Source organism: Cuculus canorus, chromosome 26 (genome assembly GCF_017976375.1).
Source record: "Cuculus canorus isolate bCucCan1 chromosome 26, bCucCan1.pri, whole genome shotgun sequence".
NCBI lineage: Eukaryota > Metazoa > Chordata > Aves > Cuculiformes > Cuculidae > Cuculus > Cuculus canorus.
The window spans coordinates 4,974,031-4,988,499 of NC_071426.1; the positions used below are offsets into that span (position 1 = coordinate 4,974,031).

The 14,469-nt window shown below is 45.7% G+C and overlaps 2 protein-coding genes across 2 annotated transcripts; both read right to left on the minus strand.

Moving 5' to 3' along the window:
- Positions 1 to 123: 123 nt before the first annotated feature.
- Positions 124 to 2,818, minus strand: LOC128849214 (olfactory receptor 49-like). Its single transcript, XM_054049735.1, has one exon. The coding sequence runs from the start codon at positions 2,259 to 2,261 to the stop codon at positions 1,281 to 1,283; it is 981 nt and encodes a 326-aa protein (XP_053905710.1). The 5' UTR covers positions 2,262 to 2,818; the 3' UTR covers positions 124 to 1,280.
- A 10,491-nt stretch (positions 2,819 to 13,309) lies between these two features.
- On the minus strand, positions 13,310 to 14,469 carry LOC104068221 (olfactory receptor 49). The gene has a single exon (XM_009571070.2). It carries the CDS (start codon positions 14,324 to 14,326, stop codon positions 13,310 to 13,312), a length of 1,017 nt encoding a protein of 338 aa, XP_009569365.2. The 5' UTR covers positions 14,327 to 14,469.

Genomic DNA, 14,469 nt, shown 5'->3' on the forward strand with positions numbered 1-14,469 from the left:
GCTGTGAAGGAGATAAGGAGCACCTGGAATGGTCCTTCCCAGAGTCCTCTCTGCAAAAGACTTTACATACACATAATCCCCAGATCGTATGCCCTCACCACAGATGCTGCAGAGAAGGAATGGGAAAAGGGTGAGTACTGGGAGGGAGGACTCAGGAACTGGATTCAGGAATACATGGGTGTGGGATCAGGGGCAAAGAGACAGTCGAGGTCCTCACCAGAAGTCTGCCATCAAAGAAGAGAATGTGACCCTAGTGAACTCTAGTTTTATCTCAAGTGAGGAGTATATAGGATGGAATCCTCTGTTGGTCATTTTGGGGTCTCCTGTCCTGTCCGTCCCTCCCTGCAGGTGATATCCTTTTTTGCTGATCTCACTTATGGCTCTACCAGCCTGAGGATGGCCTTGGTTTCTGGAGGAAGAAGCACAAGCAATGGCCTTTGTGCATCCCAGTGCCTTGTGTGATCACTGCCAGAGACAAACCCTGTCTGAAACAAATGCAGTGAACTTCCAGGAAACGAAGTTACTCAAATGAGACTAAGCTGAAATGAGAAAAGTGGTTATGCCTTAGCTCAAACCACAAAATCCAGTCTCTACGTATGGCTGTGCAGGATGGATCCCTCCTGCAGCTGAGCTCAGGCACTCACTCTGCTCAGTAAGTGCCCCTCAATACCAGCCTCAGCGGCTGCAGCCCCATTCCGGACGAAGGCAGAGACCACCCCAGTCACACACGCACAGACACATACTCTTAACTGCAGTCACTCCAGTCCCTCAGTCGCTGTCACCAGTGACATACGGTCCTGCTCCAGTTACTGCCCGCACAGCCTCGTGCTCACACATTCACAGTGAGAGAGAGATTCACTCGTGCAGCAAAGAGTTAGAAATTAAATCTGATTAAAAGACGCAACAGATTGCACTTGTGAGGTCCTCCCATCAACTTCACAAAAGAAGTCCCGTGCAATCCAAAAATGGTCTTGTCCTGCATCCCATAATGTGTCCTGCAGACGTAGGCAACAACACCCTTAGTCCAAATAGAGATCCAGAGAGCTGCTTTCAAGGACTCATCTCAATGGACAATGGGGCTGATGGCTCTCCCAGGGCATCCCTGGAAGAAGCTGGGACAAGACATTCATTCCTCAGCAGCCGATAACTTGGGATTTCACATTGTCCTTTGTGTGTGCAGATGAGATTTTTATCATTTATCCTAACACAATCCGACAAGAACATAAAGCTGAGGCAGCTGTATTTGGAGGCACTGATATTATTGGAAGTATGACAGCAGATCAGTGGAATCGCTGTCCAGAAATGCATCGCAATAAGTGGAAAAGCTGCATTGTTGCATGGGCGATGGCTTTGTTCAGGGCCTGTATCACAGTCTTGTTTCTAAGACTGTAGATGAAGGGATTTAAGAATGGGTACAGAACAGTGTTCAGCAAAGCTACAATTCTGTTGGTCCTTAACTGAACACCTCCTGAAGGACATGCATAGAGAGCAATGCAGCTCCCATAGGCGATAGCTAAGGTGGTGAAATGGGAAGAACATGTGGTAAAAGCTTTATTCCTCCAAGAAGCTGCTGGAAGGTTCAGTATACAATAAAGGATGCGCATGTAGGATGCCAGAGTTAAACATAAGGAACCCAGGATGACAAATGATGCTAAAACAGAGTCTGTTTTCCAAAGCAGACTGGTGTCAGAGCAGGACAGTTTGAATAAGGGGGAGTTGTCACAGAAGAAATGGTGGATCTTGTTTGAGCCACAGAAAGTCAACTGATAGAGGAGAACCAGGCGGTAACTGAAGAGTGTGAGGCTTATGACCCAAGCTGCAACAACTAAGTAGATGCAGAGCTGAGGCTTCATGATGGCAGCATAATGCAAAGGTTGGCAGATAGCAACATAGCGATCAAAGGACATGACAACAAGCAGAACAAATTCTGTACAGCCCAGGGCAAAATAGAAATAGGATTGAGCAAAGCAGGTGCCTAGTGAAATCGTTCTCCTTCCAAAACCCAGGATCACAAACAACTTGATACTTGTGGAGGATGTGAACCAGATTTCCAGGAAGGCCAAATTGCTGATGAAAAAGTACATAGGGGTTTGCAGGTGGTGATCCACACACACAAGGAAGATGATGGTTGCATTCCCGATCACTGTTGTCAGGTACATGAGCAGAATGACCAGAGAGAGAAATAGCTGCAGTCTTTGGGTGAGCCCTGAGAAGCCGTCTAGGACGAACTCAGTAACTGCAGTTCCATTCCCTGGACCCATGCTGTACTTCAGTCCCCCATTTCAGGTAGAGAATTTGTTGTCTTCATTCTACTTTTCTCAGACACCCGTAAAGGGTTCTTTCTCCAGAACAGAGGACTTTAAAGAGGCTGACAGCTATTCCACCTCATTCCTAGGAAATTCCAAATTCACTCAGACCTATTCCAAACATCTCTCGCACCCACGTGCCCAACTCATCTCTTCTACTGCACAAATGCTCACCTATCAAACAATCCCAATATGAACGCTGAAAGCATTCATCCCACTTTTCAGTACTTGCCTTTTTGGACCAGGAATCCCTGTGTATTTCAAACCCAGCAATACTAAGTGTCTCTTCCGTAATCCCCTGCTTTCTCCCACAGCTTCTTGCTCTCCGTTACTTCAGAAAGGGGGACAAGAAGGTGGAATAGGAACCAAGCACAAGTTGTCTTCTTCAGTACTGTAAATCATGACAGCAGTTTATGATTCCACGTGGTCTGTCTCTCAGTCTTAGCTGACATCTGTCTGCACTGCAACACAGCTCTTTCCAAACAGTTGCTCATTGCTCTCACTGTCGAGTGTCCCGACCTGAATGCAGAGAAGAAAATTGCACCTGGGAGGTATTTGTAACCTGTCTTTTGCTTTCCAATTACAGACTGGGAGGACCTCACCTCTGGAGTTTTCTCTTGCCCCTGCTGACTCTGAAGGGAGTCTGGGGAAAACAGGTTCTCAAAGGCGCCCGCAGTGAGGTAGATGAAACTCACCGTTCCAGCCCCAAATCTCTGCTTCATTAAGTCATTATGTTTATAGAACCAATAGACATATCTCACAGAAGGAAGCACAAGAAAAATACGTGCAATAAAGACTGGTGTTTTCCCTTCATCTTTGCAGTCGGTTTTAGAGACAGAAAGGAAGAGAGCAGATGACTCCAAAGTCAGGACGATTCAAAATGCGAGGGGAGGAGAGGAGGAGGTGGTGGGTTGGAAGCAGTGAGACAGAGCACTTAATTCCTTAATCCCCTGGGTGGTTCAGGGACTGTCCCATCCCATCATCCACAGAGAGGGAGGAGACCCATGGGTGATGGACACATCTGCATTCCCAGGGCTGGGTCAGGACTTTGCCTTTCTGTTTCATACAGCAAACCCCGGCTTTTCTCAGCACTACAGCTGCCTGCACAGCGCCTTTGTCTGCCTGCAGCCATGGCCTCCGGTCCCCTGCTCCGAGGAGTCCCTGCGCAACCTTTGTCAGTAATTGTCCTTCCTTGGGCCAATTAAGACTCCGAGACACGTTGGGGTTTGCTTCTGACGTATTGTCCTTGAGAGTTCTCTTCTCTCTCCTCTCAGCACTGAGGTTCACAGCGTTAAATACACCACGAGGCTCCCAAAAGCACAGAAAACCCCAATGAGCTTTGTCTCTACTGCAATTTTCTTCACATCTTCAGAACTTGTACAATTAATTAGAAAAGTTTTAAGAGTCCAGGTGAAGAAGAGATTTGTGTCAACATTTAATAAAAGGAAGTTTATTTTCATTTTTCAGGATTATTTTTCATTATTTTCAGGTAAGGGCATTATGATGGCAGCATTTTCTAATTGATAATGGCTCAGCATGTCTCCGTAGGAGGTCTGGGCAGCGTGGAAAAGCAGTGCCTCGAGTCTGACCCTGCATGGACAGCCTTGCTCCTCCCTTCCAACCCCACCGTTTTGGCCAACTGGCACTTGCATCCCTCTTCCTTACATCAGACATCTCCGTTGGAATTTAAAGCCCTTCTCCAGAAATCCACATCTGATTTCTGTTCATTGGGAGAACTCTCCCCTCCGCAGCTGCTGCTTTGAGCTCCATGGAGTTCAGCGCTTGCCCGTCTCTCAGCACTCTGAGTGTCTCTTCAGCCAAGGCTTTAATTCTGTTGATCTCTGCCTTTTTTTGTGTCTATCTCAACATTTCTCATCAGACTGTCCCTTGTAGAAGGCAGCCCCTCATCAGAGACCCTTGTGCTGAGCCTGTGGGTGAGGAGGGGGTTGATTGATTATGAAACTTTATCAGCTTTGCTTTTCTTCATAGAATCATAGAATAGTTTGGGCTGGAAGGGACCTTAAAGATCATCCCATCCAGTTCCAACCCCCTGCCATGGGCAGGGACATCCCACTGGCTCAGGCTGCCCAATGCCCCATCCAACCCGGCCTTGAACACCTCCAGGGATGGGGCATCCACAACCGCCCTGGGCAACATGTTCCAGTGTCTCACCACTCTCATAGTGAAGAAACTCTTCCTAATGTCCAGCCTAAATCTGCCCCTCTCCAGTTCATACCCACGTGTTCTTATTCCCCTGTGCCTGCGTGCAGCCAGGTCTGTAAGGAGAAGAGGGGGAGATGGTGCAATGGAGCTGGAACCCTCAGCTCTGGAGTGCAGGGAAGTATGGTGGAAGGGAAAGGGATGCAAAGCCAGGGGGGCAATGGGAGCAATGGTGGCACTGGGGAGGTGAGGAGAAAGGCTTGAAGGCCTGGAGGAAACTTCAGGAGAGAAAGAGGTCGTTAAGGCTTTCTGGATTTTAATGAGACCCAGGGTATATTCACTGCTGAGACAAACCTCAGCTCCTTAGAGGAGACTGAAGAAACCTCTCAACAAGTCAAGAGTAGAACTCAGAGTGCCCTGAATTATTAATTGGTCTCAGCGAGGATTGTTCCTGACAAAGCCTCCTCAGGGACTCCTTGGAGCAGTGAGTTGGAGGCCATGATTGCAGGCAAAGGTGCTGCTGTGATGCTGAGAAAAGCCTGGGTTTGCTTGATGAAGCAGAAAGACCAAGCCCTCATGCCCATGCCATGGAGAGGCAGATCTGGCTTTGCCTACAATGATGGTGTTGTGAACATTATCACATTGCTGAATGAAATTTGGAGCTGTTATTCCATGTAATTCCAAAGACAGGTCTGTAGAGTTACGTGAGATGCCAAGTGTCTCACACACAGCTCCATGCAGTTGCAAAGCAGTCAGGTCATAGAGGAGTTCAGTTTTGGAAGGTTCATAGAAGTGGTGGCTCAAAGAAGTCTCACAGCAGAGTAGGGTCAAAGAAGTCTCTGCTCATAGAAGCTTCAGGTCATAAAAGGGTGATAGAATATGAGCCATGGAAGAGGCGAGTCATAGAAGTGTGAGAGTTCATTTGTATTTCGGAAGGATTTGGTTATAGAAGGGTTGGTTCAAGGACGAGTTGGGCCATAGAAGAGTTATAGAGCAGTCGGGTAAAAGGCCATGGGCAATTGCATGAGGTTTAACAATGCCAAGTACAGAGTCCTGCATTTGGGTCACAACAACCCCACGCAGAGCTGTATAAAAGTTGTATTTAGCAGAGTTGTCTAAAAGCAGCTGCTTTTATAATAAAGGGTCTTCTGTACATACAAGTTCAGGAGTGCGCATCTCAGTGCCCTCAGATTGGGGCTGAACTTGATCCAGCAATGTGCCCAGGTGGCCAAGAGGGCCAGTAGCATCTTGGCCGGAACAAGGAATAGTGTGGCCAGTGTGAAGAGTATCGATGGAATTCATGCCAGAAAACGCAGTGTAATGCCTGTTGGTGCACGACCTGCAAAATAGTGTTACAGAAAATAGGGAAAATGCCTGCTGGGATGATTGGGAGCCTGAGTAAAGGTCAGGATCTCCTAGGGATGCATGGCACAATAGCAGGACTTTTTGCGGATTAATTTGATAACGACCATGAAAACCATGTTGTGCCAGAAACAGAGCTCAAAGTGCAGAAGGGAAGGTAAGGAAGAAGAAAGGGAAATCGCCTTAAAAGGAACTAACAAACCTGAAAAGAGCTTAAACCTACTCTTGAGAAATTGCCACATCAACAATATCGACCTGCAGAAGAATATAAAAAGAACTAAGAGTTTAGACGTAGGTGTGCGTCATTGGTGGAGCGGAGACTCCCCGGCACACCCAGCGCTGTTTGCTTCTGTGCTTTCCCATATAAACAGAATAAAGCAATCTTTTGCCAAAACTACGAATGATTAAGTATCTATAACAAAAATGGGGGCTCATCTGGGATATCAGCTTGGGTTGCCGGAGATGTTCCTTTGTTCAGGGGGTGCCCCACTAACCGTGGCCTGGTGAAGGAACGATTCTGGTAGATACCTTGCCGATATCAACCCTGAATAGAGGAAAGCTGGAAGCAAAGTTTGAGCTCCCTACAAAATCGCTGCAGCCAAATTTGTACCCATAATTCTTGTGCACGAATTCAGGACAGGAACGTCGGACTGTAAGTACCGTTGAGTTGGGTGAACAGCCAAAGTGTGCGTGCTTGAGACACAACAGGGTTATGAAGTGAGTGTGGACCTCTTCTAGGTGCATTTCCAGTCTCCCACGAGGGACCTGGTCACCGAAGGAAGGAAGTGAGTGAAAAAGGGTGAAAGGAGTCACACGGCGGAGATGGGGCAAAGGAAAGGTAAATTCCCTAGGCCTGGGAAGGGCCCACAGAGAGGTCCTCGGAAACAGATTGGGAGCAAGTTACCAGAAATACCCTCAGACAGTCCACTGGGGTTAATGTTCAAACACTGGGATGAACGGCCATCCCGGAAGGAGAAGAGTGAGGAGAAAATGGTCCATTACTGTATGGAAGTTTGGACCAGGGAGGAAATAACGCCTGACCATTTGTTTTGGCCAATTTTCGGGTCTTTTGATGATTGGATTTGTCAGGCTTTGAATCTATATGTAAATGGGAAGGAACCATTCAGCCAGGAGGAAAGTGACTATGCTGCTTTATGGCAAGGGTCCCCAACGAGGATGTCATTGTACCCCTTAAGAGAGAAAAAGAAGGACAAAAAAGATCGGGATGTTTTAGATAATTTACTACCCCCAGATGAAACCAAGGGGAAGAGAGGGTGGAACTCCCCACTCCGGATAATGGAGGTCCTACAGCGCCCCCCACAGTCACCCCCTGCTTTGCGAACTAGAAGTAGGACCAGAAGAGAGGAGGAACCACCAAAGGAACTCCACCCTTTACGCGAAGTTCCTCTGGAAGGAAATGTTGAGAGAATAGGATTTGTAGCAGTTCCCCTCAATACAGGGGATGTAAGAACATTTAAAAAGGAAATAGGGCAACTGTTAGACCACCCCTTGGGGGTCTCTGAAAAATTAGACCGATTTTTGGGACCCAATACCTCTACATGGGATGAAATTCAGTCAGTTTTAAGTATATTGTTTACTACGGAGGAGAGGGAAATGATAAGGCAAGCAGGTATGCAAAATTGGGAAAGATGACATCATCAGGGTCTGCCAGGGGAGAAGAAATGGCCAAATCAAAACCCCAATTGGAATCATCAAAAGGTACATGATAGGCAAAACATGTTGGATTTAGGGGAAATGAGTATTCAAGGCATTAGGGAGGCGGTTCCCAGGGGACAAAATATAGTGAAGGCCTTTGGGGAACATCAGGGGAGAGATGAATCTCCCACTGACTTGTTGGAAAAATTAAGGAAGAGCCTCCAAATGTATTCTGGAGTAAATCGCAACTGCCCAATCGGGGAGGCTCTATTAAAAACTCAGTTTGTGGCTAGATCCTGGGAGGATATTCGGAAAAAGTTGGAGAAGCTAGACGGGTGGCAAGATAGGGGTCTACAGGACCTCCTTCGGGAGGCTCAAAAGGTTTATGTACGACGTGATGAAGAAAAGGAAAAAGCAAAGGCAAAGATATTCGTGGCCACTGTTAGAGAAACACAAAGGAATACACAACACCACAGGCCTAAGATTAAACCTGGAGGGAGCCTCTTCAGAGGAGAAAAGCCACGAAATTATAGGGCCACCAAAGGAGAAGGCCTTGAATGTTATTATTGTGGAAAGGAAGGTCATCTTAAACGAAAATGCAAAAAGAAAATGCAGGACGAGAAAATGTTTCAGGAGGATTAAGGGCGTCAGGGGCTCTACATCCTGGGGACAACACCATCATCAGAGCCCTTGATAAAATGATGGATAGGTCCCCAGGGGGAAGAAGTCATCTTCCTAGTAGACATCGGAGCCGAGAAATCTACCATTCCAAAATTACCAAAAGGATGTCAATTGAGTAAGGAAAATGCCGTGGTGGTGGGAGCAAAGGAGGAACCTTTTAAAGTTCCCATCATGAAGAATGTATTGATGGAATCAGAAATCAAAATCTGTGTCGTGAACTTATTATTAGTTGAGGAGGCAGACTTTAATTTATTAGGGAGAGATTTAATTATTTCTTGGGGAATCAATTTGACAATTGATCAAGGATCAATAATGGCAAAGTAGTTAAACAAATTACAGCCGAAATACGGTAGTTAGCAGACGTCCCCGTCCAAACTTGGAAAGGCTGGGACATTGACCTGTTTTCCTGGCTTCCCGGATGCCTATGGGAAAAACAAATCTAGTTGCATTTGTTATGTGAATTAGCCACAATGTTGGTTTTGGCATGTGCTATTCCATGTTTTATACGATTGATTCAAAATGTTATAACTAATATGCAATTTGCTACTATGGTCTCACCTGACGGCGTTAAACAAATTTGAGCTGTATGCCAAACCACACAGTCGACAATAAGGATTATATAGTTAATGCAATCCCAAGACAAGTTTAGTGAACTATTAAAGAATTTAATAGAAAATAAGAACTTGAGAACAATTAACTGTATAACAATCCGACAAAATCCCAAGCGATGCAATCAAAACAGAAATACACCACCCGTGAGTTCAGCACAGTCCTTTGGTGGTTGTCAGGATGGTAGACGACCTGATTGGGACCGGAAGGGGTGGACAAATATGGCTCCGTCTCTCTCTCTCTCGTAGTGTGTTACACGATCGTGAGGCGCCTGACACTCACCCGAGGATGACCTTCGATCCTCCCGTCCATCGTGGTCTTTTCTCATGGGGGCGATAATGATAATGGCCATTGTGAAGAGTATAGATGGAATTCGTGCCAGAAAACGCAGTGTAATGCCTGTTCGTGCACGACCTGCAAAATAGCGTTAGAGACAATAGGGAAAAAAGGCCTTCTGGGATGATTCGATACCTGAGTAAAGGTCAGGACCTGCTAAGGAGGCATGGAACAATAGCAGGACATCTTGCGGGTTAACTTGATAACGACCATGAAACATATGTTGTGCAAGAAATTGAGCTCCAAGTGCAGAAGTGAAGGTAAAGAAGAAGAAAAGAAAATCGCCTTAAAAGGAACGAACGAGCCTAAAAACGGCTTAAACCTGCTCTTGAGAAATTGCCACATCTACAATATCGACCTGCAGAAGAATATAAAAGGAACTAAGAGCTTAGACTTTGGTGTGCGTTATTGGTGGAGTGGAGACTCCCCGGCACACCCAGCGCTGTTTGCTTCTGTGCTTTCCCATATAAACAGAATAAAGCAATCTTTTGCAGAAATTACAATTGATTGAGTATCTATAACACCCCTGTGCTCAGCACTGGTGAGGCTGCACCTTGTTCAGTTTTGGACACATCGCTACATTCCTGGTGGTGTTCAATGATGAGTAGATGTTGTGCTTGGGCACATAGTCTAGAGGCAGACTTAGCAGGGCTGGATCGGTGGTTGGGTTTGATGATCCTCAAGGTCTTTCCCAACCAAAACCATTCTTGAATGGGCCCCAACGCTACACACCCACACTGTTATCTGTACACTGGTATTGCCACCTGCAAGCAACGTCCTTGGGGATGTTCTTTAAGGAAACTCCAGAATAAGACCTAAGTCTTCAGGCACCGCACCGAGAAGATTCCCTTTCTTTATGCAAAGGCTGTTCTGGAGGCAGCTGTGTCACACAAGTGCCCACTGCCCGTCCCTGCCTGTGGTCACAGCACTGCCAGATTAGGAGGTGCTGGGAAATAAATAACTGGCTCCAAAACTGGTGTGAGGAGCAGAACTCTGGGTTCTTTGATCATGGGTTGACAGGTAAATCACCAGATTTGCTGTCTAAAGATGGGATACACCTGTCCCCTACGGGCGGAAGACTTCTCACCAAGAAGATAACAGGGCTCATTACTAGAGCTTTAATCTAGATGAGAAGGGGAGGGGAGATAATCAGGCTTGATCAAAAATCCTGGGAATGGCGCTACAGTTTCTGAGGGATGGTGTGCTGGCAAGGACCCTTGGTCTGCCACCTCACAGGAAGTGAGGAATAGCACCTCAAATGGCTCCACAAAAGGGTCAAATAATTCAGTGGGCAGTTGCTTAGGAATTAAGATTGTTCTCCTGAGGAGCGTAGTGGGATTGACTTCAGCCCAACTGAAGTGCATCTACACCAATGCACACAGCATGGGCAATAAACAAGAGGCGCTGGATATTGTAAGGAGGACTATGATGTAATTGCTGTCATGGAAATCTGGTGGGATGACTCACATGACTGGAGTGCTGCTGTGGATGGCTACAGACTCTTCAGGCGGGACGGGCGAGAAGGGAGAGGTGGTGGGGTAACCCTCTTTGTTAGAGAGAGATTTGGCAGCCTTGAACTCATTGGTAGTGATGAGAGGGTTGAATGTCTGTGGGTGAAAATCAGAGGTGCACCTAGTAAGACAGATTTCGTGGTGGGACTCTGCTATAGACCACCCAGCCAGGATAAGGAGGCTGATGAGTATCAAGCAACTGGGAGAAGTTTCAAACTGTGGAAGAAGGGGCAGGCAACGCGTGAGGACTTCAAACATGAAATGAGATCTTGTAGACATAAAATCAGAAAGGCTAAAGACCAATTAGAACTTAGATTGGCCCATTCTGTGAAAGATAATATCTGCTTTTCTGCTTTCAAGGCCTTTACCAACGAACAGCACGAGTTCCAGTGAGCATTCCCAACTCCCCCGAATGCTTTTGCTCATCAATTCCCTCCTGTCTTTTCACATGGGCAAATTCATTTGCCAAATGCATCATCTGTCTCTTGAAGGGGAATTGGAGGATATTTTGCTTGAAAATTACTTTTAACACATTCTCATGAATGACATAGAAGTCAAAGTTGTTCGTTGTTGTAGCATTGTCCAATTCCAAACAAATAACATAGCAGAGAAAACAAAGCTAACAAAGCTAACTAAAACTAACATCAAAAGGACAATAACGGGGTGACACAACTTATTTAGAATGCCAGTAGTGGTAGGGGACCATCCAAACAGCACGTCCCACCAATGATGGTTCGCATCTTCTTTTAAACTTTTTAGGACCCTATTTCTTTCCTCCGTGTCATGGTGGACTGTTATCAGGGTCTTTCTCCCATTTTGTTGGACCTCCTTCCAAATTTCGATCAAATCCTGAAGTTGCATTAGTTGTTTCACCGATGTAAGATTCATTCCAGTAGGTATAGGTGATAATTTCTGAAACATTGCTTAATTGGATTTTATCAGCTGATGGCATATGACTGGTGCTAAATAAGAAAAGTCACACCCAACGAAATTACAAATACAGAAATTAGAGTGATTCTTACTATCCATAATTATCTCATCTATTACCATAGAGGTACAAGCAGTTCTCAAACACACACAACCCTGGCCCATATATACCAGTACGGTCCTCTGATGAGCATCTGGATGGATCTCACAGTGACGAGTGCATTGCTCAGTGTCGAGGCAGATGTCTTGAGCATCGATTGCATTACTTTCGCAAATGAATCCTTGTTCTTGTCTAATGCAAGACTCTAAATTTACAGTTTACCATCTCTCGTTCACCATTCGTGCCCATGTTCTATGTTCAGAAGGACAGAGCACAGTTTTATCCTGGTTTAATCCTAATGTAATAATGAGGTGGATTACATATATTGAAGCATTAGGTTTGGTCAACATAAAGGCTGTGGCCGTATTAGTGATGGGGTCATAGGTAAAATTTACCAGAGTTCACCAGCATTGAAGCTCCCTCTCCCTGTCAGTGGCAATGTCCCAAACAATTTTCTGGATTTCGGTGGGGAAAGGACCTTCACCACCTTCTCTTATAATCAAGGCGGCCGCTGATTGCATCCATAATTGTGCCTGTAGACAACTGAGAGCCAAAGAAGTGTTATCTTGGATCACACCGAGTGAATTTACTACTTATTCATGGTCCCGTTCCTCCACCTTTTCCCACTTCAGTAACACTTTGATAACGTTCACTGATTAGTTCCTAAAGCTAATAGAGAAGACTGCAAAGGGTGTCTTATTTTTGTTAAATCACTACTTGCAGTGGCCAATTTGTTCATTAGTATTTCTGAGTCAATTCCATGTAGGACCCCCAATCCTGTCTCTAACACTCCAGTTAGTTCCCTTTGTGTTCTGCCCCAAAGGGCATTTGTTTTCACAGCCAGGTTGTCCAACCCTCGAAGGATGTTTTTAGGAAATGAGAGCATGATGGTTGAATTTCAGAAATATTAGTTTGCATTAGCAGTTCAACACTTGTAAGAGACCATTCTGGGTTGAACAGCATTTGCTGTTGGCCTGTATTCCTTATTATATATCGACCAATCTCATACATTCTGGGTTGTGGCAGGCTTAGCTATAGTATTTATTTTAAATTGAATGAGAGCCCAATAGTATCATAGGCCCAGAGACAAACGACCTTAACGGTCTGCACTGGAGTAAAATTATGCCAACAGTCGAATTCATTGAAAATACAGATCTTTGTGTTCTTATCTATAGGAGTAGTCAAGACAGTAATTTGGGATTTTTTTTATGGATACTCCCATTAATCATTCAGCATCCTACTTTAATTTCTTCTCCTACAGTCCTCTGAAGTTGCTGAATCCCCTCTTCTCTATCCGAATTCCATTCTTGCCTTACATATACTTGATTTTCATGCATAATCACACTTGATAGATTTAAACCCTTTCGATCAGAATATTTCCCATGGCTCCAGTGTACCCAATAAAAGCTTGAGACCAAAGTCACTCCGTGTTGTCTCCCGACCAGACAAAATCCAGTCTCTACGTAGAGCTGTGCAGGGTGGATCCCTCCTGCAGCTGAGCTCAGACACTCACTCTGCTCAGTAAGTGCCCCTCAATACCAGCCCCGTTCCGGACGAAGGTAGAGACCACCCCGGTGGACAGACAAGTGCATTGCTCAGTGTCGAGGCAGATTTGGAGGCCCATACACAGGCACTGATATTATTGGAAGTATGACAGCAGATCAGTGGAATCGCTGTCCAGAAATGCATCGCAATAAGTGGAAAAGCTGCATTGTTGCATGGGCGATGGCTTTGTTCAGGGCCTGTATCACAGTCTTGTTTCTAAGACTGTAGATGAAGGGATTTAAGAATGCGTACAAAACAGTGTTCAGCAAAGCTACAGTTCTGTTGGTCTCTAAGGGAACGTCTCCTGAAGGACATGCATAGAGAGCAATGCAGCTCCCATATACGATAGCTAAGGTGGTGAGATGGGAAGAACATGTGGTAAAAGCTTTATTCCTCCCAGAGGCTGCTGGAAGATGCAGAATACAATAAAGGATGCGCATGTAGGATGCCAGAGTTAAGCATAAGGAACCCAGGATGACAAATGACACTAAAACAGAGTCTATTTTCCAAAGCAGACTGGTGTCAGAGCAGGACAGTTTGAATAAGGGGGAGTTGTCACAGAAGAAGTGGTGGATCTTGTTTGAGCCACAGAAAGTCAACTGATAGAGGAGAACCAGGCGGTAACTGAAGAGTGTGAGGCTTATGACCCAAGCTGCAACAACTAAGTAGATGCAGAGCTGAGGCTTCATGATGGCAGCATAATGCAAAGGTTGGCAGATGGCAACATAGCGATCAAAGGACATGACAACAAGCAGAACAAACTCTGTACAGCCCAGGGCAAAATAGAAATAGGATTGAGCAAAGCAGGTGCCTAGTGAAATCGTTCTCCTTCCAAAACCCAGGTTCACAAACAACTTGATACTTGTGGAGGATGTGAACCAGATTTCCAGGAAGGCCAAATTGCTGATGAAAAAGTACATGGGGGTTTGCAGGTGGTGATCCACACACACAAGGAAGATGATGGTTGCATTCCCGATCACTGTTGTCAGGTACATGAGCAGAATGACCAGAGAGAGAAATAGCTGCAGTCTTTGGGTGAGCCCTGAGAAGCCGTCTAGGACGAACTCAGTAACTGCAGTTCCATTCCCTGGACCCATGCTGTACTTCAGTTCAACCTGCCGAGACAGGAACATGGCAAAACCACAAGTGTGACAATGTCACCGTCTGCATGAGAGGTTTGAGCCTTTCTTCTCTGCTACTTTCCTTTCTTTCAGTCTCCCTACGTAACACAGACAGAGATGGTCCTTCAGGCATTTCTCACTCCCTGTTTTTTTTC

Coding starts and splice junctions, on each gene's coding strand:
- LOC128849214 (XM_054049735.1), bottom strand. CDS start 2,261: ATGGGTCCAGGGAATGGAACTGCAGTTACTGAGTTCGTCCTAGACGGC.
- LOC104068221 (XM_009571070.2), bottom strand. CDS start 14,326: ATGTTCCTGTCTCGGCAGGTTGAACTGAAGTACAGCATGGGTCCAGGG.